The sequence below is a fragment of the Aphis gossypii genome, chromosome 1 (genome assembly GCF_020184175.1).
Source record: "Aphis gossypii isolate Hap1 chromosome 1, ASM2018417v2, whole genome shotgun sequence".
Classification (NCBI taxonomy): Eukaryota; Metazoa; Arthropoda; class Insecta; order Hemiptera; family Aphididae; genus Aphis; species Aphis gossypii.
In genome coordinates this window covers 51,467,078-51,474,520 of record NC_065530.1, presented here as the reverse complement: position 1 = coordinate 51,474,520, position 7,443 = coordinate 51,467,078, and the positions used below count along the sequence as shown (strand labels likewise).

Sequence of the window (7,443 nt, the reverse complement as noted above, 5' to 3'; positions counted from 1 at the left end):
ATTATACGCCAATCAATAAATTATAATTTGTAAATAATAATAGTAATAAAAATAATTTTATTCAACAAGTATAAAAGAACAATTTTTTCACATAATAATAATGATTATTATTATTACATTATTGTTATATTTAATTAATTATTAATTTTTTTAACTCGTATAATTTAAACAATATTTTGGTGTTCAATTATCTCCGTATAACATATTATATTGATAGTACAATAATAAATAAATAGCGCAGAATAAAAATGATTGTCATACAAAATGATTAAATTTGTGAAAATATGATTATAATCATGCGCAATTGAACAAGTCGAAAATAAAATAAAAGTATAGTAAAAATAATAGTAATAATTATAATAATGGGGGGAATGAGGGAGGATGGATTAGTTATGCGACGAAAGTTGAAAAGTTGAGTAAAATCCTGGTTTAATTTTATGACAACAACTATTATATATATAAATATATGAATAACTTAAGATTCCTTAACATTACGCGTCGTGTTAGATATTTCTCTAAATAAAAATAGTAATAATAAACACGTTTTGATTGTAAGATTATTTTCATTATTGACTATATATTATCCGAGTAATTATTATCACTATCTTTGCGACTGAACAATCTCATGCGACCAGAATGTTGTGTAGCACTACTGATCACGCCCATCCACCTGAAACAGACAAAAAAAAAGTTATTATTTAGATATTTTAATCGACAATAATTCAATATTCATAAACAAATAATATTACGACGAAGAAAATTGTTTACTACACTATGCCTATGTGATTTTAAACGTCGGAAGGTCACCTACATAAAAATAAATATTATTGTCAATTTTTCAATCAATAATAACGACTTAGAAAATATAGGTAGTAATCGCACGTGCAATTACATTTAGGAATCGTAACACAATTACGGCGAAAACCGCAATGTTTTACCTAAATAACGGAAATCATATAACACCAAGCAGTCATATCGGTTTTCAATCAAATGACCACGAATCATCGAAAAAATGTTCAGTTAAATGAACCATATTATAGGCTATACGCATAAGTGACTGCCGTCAATCACTCAACCTACGAAGAAACCAACGCCGGTATTATCGGTACCCAACACTAACATTTGCATCCAATTGGACTAATTTACATAACTAGTATTATAATTATTAAGCTAACGTTAAAACATTTAAACAAATAAAATTCATTCCAGCTGCGCGTAAAACGGATGATAAAAAAAAACCATAATAAACAATAATATTATATTGTATTACATCAATGGAGACATAAACAGTGGACAAAAATCGAAAATTGAATAGATCTTCCTACGATATAGATAATATTATATACCTAAATGGCTGTATGTATATAATAAAAAATAATAATCGTATTGTGGGCACCCATTGTATATGATCCTATACTACCAATAATACTATAGTTCTTCTATATTTTATACTTATATTATTGCAACTATAATAAGATCGTAACATAGAATTAAATATTAATCATCCATACTACATAAATATTTCACAAACAATGTCTTAATAAGTAATGTAATATATATAAAACAAATATTAGTTAAATTAATAATTTGAAAAATATAATTTTATTTTGTACTTTGGATATTATTGTTCACTCATTCATTAGAATAATGTTAACTCTAGCAGTCTAGCAGCTAGCTGTACATTATATAATACAGTACAATATTATTTTATGCAAATAAATGTTTTTAATCAATATTTAATTCAATAATATATCGACAACGAAGATGGAAAAAAACCACATACCCAATAATAACAATAATAATAATAATAATAAGTAATAATTTCAAGTGTCACTCACCTGCCAAACGTATATTCGCTTTCGGCTCTAAAGAAGTAGACATGATTCTTGAACTGCAACTTAAAAACAAAGTCTTTTTCGATAGAATCGTCTTCATTGGGTTTTGAAACGCTGTAACCGAGCAGAGGCAAACTAGCCAATGGCAAGTCATCTTGAAACGACTTATAAAAGAACAGACAGAAATTGGTGAACACAACCCAAAGCTTTTGCCAGCCGTTGCTGTTTTTGAACTTGCGCAATAGAAAACCGCTTAATTGGTTCTGAAAAATAAGCACAATGATAATCAACCAAGTTTAAAGTATTTTAGGGTTGTTTGTGAATTTTCATTTAGAAAAAGGACGTATTTTATACTAAAAACGGTCATAAATCAAAGTTTATGTTAAATTAGTAACAATTTGAAAAAAAATATATTAAGAACAATAATATTATTAGTCGGAACTAACCTCGGTGGCTCGGAGATGGTCAGCCATGCCGATGCTTGTGTTCCGATGCCAGCAAACGTGAACGGTCGTGTTGTTCCTTTGCGCGGCGCCCGGCGCTTTACCACCATTAATTTCAGACAGAACGCCGTTGCAGTCACCGTTGTTGCTCATCATGTCGTCTGAAGAACCTAAGGACAATGATAGAATTAGAAATTATAATACGTTAATAATGTAATGGGTAGCGAATACAAAACATAACAGAAGGAGCTAATGGGATTTACAATGGTTATTTTATTTTAAAATACTCCTTTTTTTGTTGAGAAATAAATAGTTATTTAATAGGGCATTAATATTTATCATAAGTAAAAATTCAACACCGGTGACAATTTAAAATAATTTTCAAAATTTTTGACATTAACTTAATAAGGTAATAGTTAGTATCAAGTACAAGCAAACTGTTTTTACATAAAATTCCTGTTTTTCTTAGGTTAGGTATTTTAATTTAATTTAATTTAATTTTCTCAATCATTAAGAAAAGTACCGATCTATAAGAATTTTTTTTACTTATACCCCTTCACTCTACTTTACAGGTACTAACTGGAATCACTTTATTATTAGAATAGATATTGAAGTTGAAAATTAAAGCATTTTTTCAAATATAAAGGTGCCTCGAGGCACATAATAAAAGAAAAAAAATATTATTGTAAAATCAACACATTTTTTACTCCACTCAGACTTTGAAAGATATTTAAGTTTATAATTGGAGCATTTGTACAGCTCAAATATACTTTGATGTTAAAATTAATTTGTATTTAAAATACGCAAAGATTTACAAAAAAAAACACAATATTTTAATTGGCATAATTTATAATAATATAATGAGAAACATAAATATCTTACTGCATGATTTCAAACTCAAATAAATATTTGGTGGTTCGATATTTGTCCGTTCTCCTTTGTACGCTTGAACACTTTCTTCGATATCTTCCACCCATTTATCTTTTTCCTCCTGACTGTTCGCCGCAATTGTGATTACCCTGGAAAAAAAATATTTAATTAATATGAAACCAACTGTTTGATGACCACAATCAAGCCAAATTCACACAGATATAACGTGTATCATATTTCATTAAAAACAAAACGTAGTCGGCGACTTATTTTCGCAACAATTTCCTCGTACCTGTTATTTGAATAGATTGAAAAAGAATATTGTGTCGGGTTGTCAGTTCGTTCTTCAACAAAGAGGTCGTTGAGGGGTATCTGGCCATGGACGCGAAACATGTGGCCAACCCTTGCCGTGTATAGCAACATATCAGACATCTATATTGGCATGCACAAAAGCGCAACACTAATGTTAAGCTGAACACATATTTCTTTAAAGCTATAAGTTAAATAAAAGCTTGATTGAGACTGTGCGGCAGCATCAATTTATATAATGGGAGTAGTTTTTGTGACACATTACATTTTAAAAAAATATGGCTATTCTCTTTTTACCTTTAGAAATCAAACTTTAATTATACAAATGGAAAATTAAATAATATTTTTTCCTGAACTTAAAAACATAATGTGACAAGTAGATTTTATTTTACAAATTGAAAAAAAATAGTATACTTTACAATACTTATCAATTCATTAATTTGTTCTCATTTTATAAAACAAATTAATACATAATTTTGAAAATGAGAAAAATAAATTTTGAATAATACGAGTTCTTAGTAAAATGTTTAATACAAGTAATTAAAAAGAAAAAAAAAATTTTAACGAATACAAAAAAACATGAATTAATGTTATTGCATTATTGAAAATATCTATCTAATCAATAAAATAATTTAAACTTATACTAATGAAAATTTTGATCACATTAATTTTCACCAATTACGACCAAAAAATTTAAGGGCATAAATCATATCAAAAATATTTTACAATTACAATAAGTTATAATAAAAACTATCCAAGCCCTAAGATTTTATTTAAAATTTATTGCTAAAAAAATGAATTAGTGTTCTTGTATGGTAAATAAATTTAGGTTAATTGCAGCCACACACAAGATCCATTACTCTTTAAATCCTATCTATAATAGATATACTTAAAAATTATTTTAAATGTAATTCTACATTTTTATTTTTTCTTGCTATCAAATTTAAATTATAAAGATTTTGACAACAGTAATATTTCTATAGAAAAACTTCCATTTAACAAGGTTAAATGATTGACATACTTATTTATATTGACAAATTTACACATATACTGCTTAATAATATCAATTCTTACATTTAAGTCTTCTAACTTTTCCGTTTAGCTGTTATTCATAGTAAATATTTTTAATTTTTTTCAAAATTATCTTTAAGTAGTATACTGATTGTATTTAATAAAACATAAATAAAATACTGTCTATTTAAATAACAATATTGAATAACTCATGTATGTTGTGTTAGCTAAAGAAATTAATTTGAATGCATGCAAAAATCTCAATAAATAGGAATACACATTACATTTAAATTTTAATGTCAATTTTAATTTTGTATTACTCAACATCTTAAAATTCTATCATTCACTCTTACCATAAATTATTAAGCACTGCTTCAAACATATTTCAAAACAATATTTATAATAAAATTTGATGTTTTTAAATTTTGTGAGGTTAACTTAAAGTTTAATATAAACAAATATTTTGAAATAACCAAAAGTTGTTATTACAAAATAATAATAATGAAATTCAAGTTTTAAGTAAAAAAAAAAAAACAAAACAAATAAACTGGAAATTTCTAAGAATAATCTAATAAAAAAAAATCAAATACCTAATTAATCAAAGCAATTAAGACAGCATTGTACCCACGTGTCTTATCTCCATTTTACTAACACTATACTAAAATATAAATTCAACAGTTTCAATTTTATGTGTTGAGCTTAAATATTAAAGTGAAATGACCTATTAATCGGTTTTTTACAGTACTAAAATATGAATATTTAAAAATCCCCATAGTTCACATAAAAAATTAAGTATCGTAAAAAAAACTATGGGAGAACACAGATAATGTTCTTAACATTAAGTTTAATAATAAGTCATTTCACTCTTATATTTGAGCTAAACACACAAATTTGAAATTGCTGAACGTATATTTCGACATAGAATGCGTTAAAACAGAGACAATACGAATAGATATGACATTCTCTTAAGAACTCAACATACTTTAAATAATAAGAATAAATAATTCATAATTATGATTTTCAGCATTTTCAAGCGTATACAATATACATTACAACTTCCAATCCAGCACACATAATAAAGTAATATTAAAACTGTTTATTCTTAGAATATTCTATAATTACTAATACTTTAATAATGATAGTTAACACCCAATAAAACTTGTTTATAGTTTTTTTTAATGTTTACAACACATTAAGTTTTATTAATAAAATTGCATATAATTTATAACTTCAGATTTTCATTCTAGACTTTTTTATAGAAACATGAGGTTTTGAAATTACAATTTAAACAAAGGAATTTAATTTCAAATTATATAAATATTATATTGTTGAAACAACATTACAATATATTTTGATTTTGTTTTAAGATTGCCGGCCTTCCATAATTTGAATATTATGTATGGATAGCGTGCCGCACAGAGAGGGCTGCTAAAAATAAACAAATAAGATGTTATTAAAACATGCTTCAACTTGCCAGAAAAAACATGCGCTGTTGGTAACCTTTTCTCTGCGAAAATTTGGTAAGGCACCCTTGCCGTACAAACTCTCGGCCAGCAACATGAAGAGTGTCAATGCCAACCATATCTCTCTCCAACTCGCAAAGCTGCACAAAGTTCTCCTAAGACAATAAAAATAAAACAAATTATAAAAAGTCAAAAATATAATAAAATAGTTAATTACCGATCTGCGAAGTGCACTTGGTAATCTCTTTGTTACTTTCAACAGTTTTACTCTTGCTTCCAAACAGTTATTATAATCAATATGTGAAGTACCATAATGTCTTATTAACTCTAAAAAATATAGACATTAGTCAATTAAGAAAAAAATGTTATTGAAATTACATACTTTCTAATAAATGAGAATAATGGAGTAATCTTTGAAGTGGTTTTAATACAAATGAAGACAATGGCAAATAGCACACCTTTTCTACTTCAAAATCTTTATAAAATGCTTCAAATTTTTTGTTAGTACGATATGCATGATCAATTTTTTCTAAGACATTTAAATGTTCATCTAAATAATTATCATACAACTAAAAATAAAAAAATTAATACATTAATTTTATTGTAATAAGCAAAACTACGTTTATAAATTATCATACATACTTCCAAATTATTAAAATGGCGTAATAGAATATCAGCTATACAAGGAGGGTCCCAATTATTTAATCTCATTTCTACATCTTTCAAAAATACAGAATGAGCATCATAAATTGGATCAATTAAATTTAAAAGCATGTTTACAGATTCTATCTGCCCCATTTCATCATCTTCTTTGCTCATTACATCACGCAACCACTAAAAATTAAATATGAATAATCATTTATTAAAGTATTTTATTTAATACCATAAATATTAATTTTGCTTACAAAGTTAATGACTTCTAAGTCTTTTCTGTAGGTCCGCTCTGTCATCAATAATTCTTTAGTAATAAAATATGCTCTATCAGTTGGCCTCTAAATTTAAAATACATTTGAATTTTTTAAAGGAAGATAAAACAAAATAAGTAAATCATACAATGCAATTATACTTTATGTTTAATATTTATACTGTATTAATGTGCAGAGTATATAAAATAATTAATAATGTATAATAACACTTACTTTTCGTTTTGTATCAGTAGTTTCGACATTTTTCGATAAAGTTTTGTCCTTAACTGTATTTATTGAGCTAACATTGTTATAATGATCATTGCTAAAAAAAGAAAAAGTATTATAATTTAATTGTTTAGTAAAAAAAAAAGAAGTTGATAAATTATGTTACCTAATATTTCCTAATGATCCATTAGTAACATTGTTTTTCGGGGTGGATGATGTCATTGCCACTACACCATTTTCTTTAACAGACATGGAAGACAAACACAATGCTGATCCATTGATTTTCTTAAATGGTGAATCTACTTCTTCAGGAATGTCACCTTAAATTGAAAAATTTTGTTAATATAAGTAATTTATACAAAATATACCATGCAATGTA

General features: G+C 26.1%; 1 protein-coding gene across 2 annotated transcripts in view; it reads right to left on the bottom strand.

Annotated features, from left to right (window-relative positions):
* Positions 1-34: 34 nt before the first annotated feature.
* LOC114131905 (FERM, ARHGEF and pleckstrin domain-containing protein 2) overlaps positions 35-7,443 on the bottom strand; it is a 32,546-nt gene continuing 25,137 nt past the window's right edge. Inside the window, exons 12-23 of one of the 2 annotated variants that reach the window (XM_050198721.1) lie at positions 7,231-7,384; positions 7,071-7,161; positions 6,837-6,923; positions 6,574-6,765; positions 6,314-6,500; positions 6,149-6,258; positions 5,943-6,086; positions 3,441-3,580; positions 3,161-3,297; positions 2,282-2,448; positions 1,839-2,098; positions 35-670 (exon numbers count right to left, since the gene is read on the bottom strand). In XM_050198721.1, coding sequence (XP_050054678.1) covers positions 574-670; positions 1,839-2,098; positions 2,282-2,448; positions 3,161-3,297; positions 3,441-3,580; positions 5,943-6,086; positions 6,149-6,258; positions 6,314-6,500; positions 6,574-6,765; positions 6,837-6,923; positions 7,071-7,161; positions 7,231-7,384 — 1,766 coding nt within the window. In that variant the 3' untranslated portion in view covers positions 35-573. Of the gene's footprint in view, positions 671-1,838; positions 2,099-2,281; positions 2,449-3,160; positions 3,298-3,440; positions 3,581-5,942; positions 6,087-6,148; positions 6,259-6,313; positions 6,501-6,573; positions 6,766-6,836; positions 6,924-7,070; positions 7,162-7,230; positions 7,385-7,443 lie in introns of those variants that run through there. The other variant, XR_007603579.1, reaches the window with a different exon arrangement.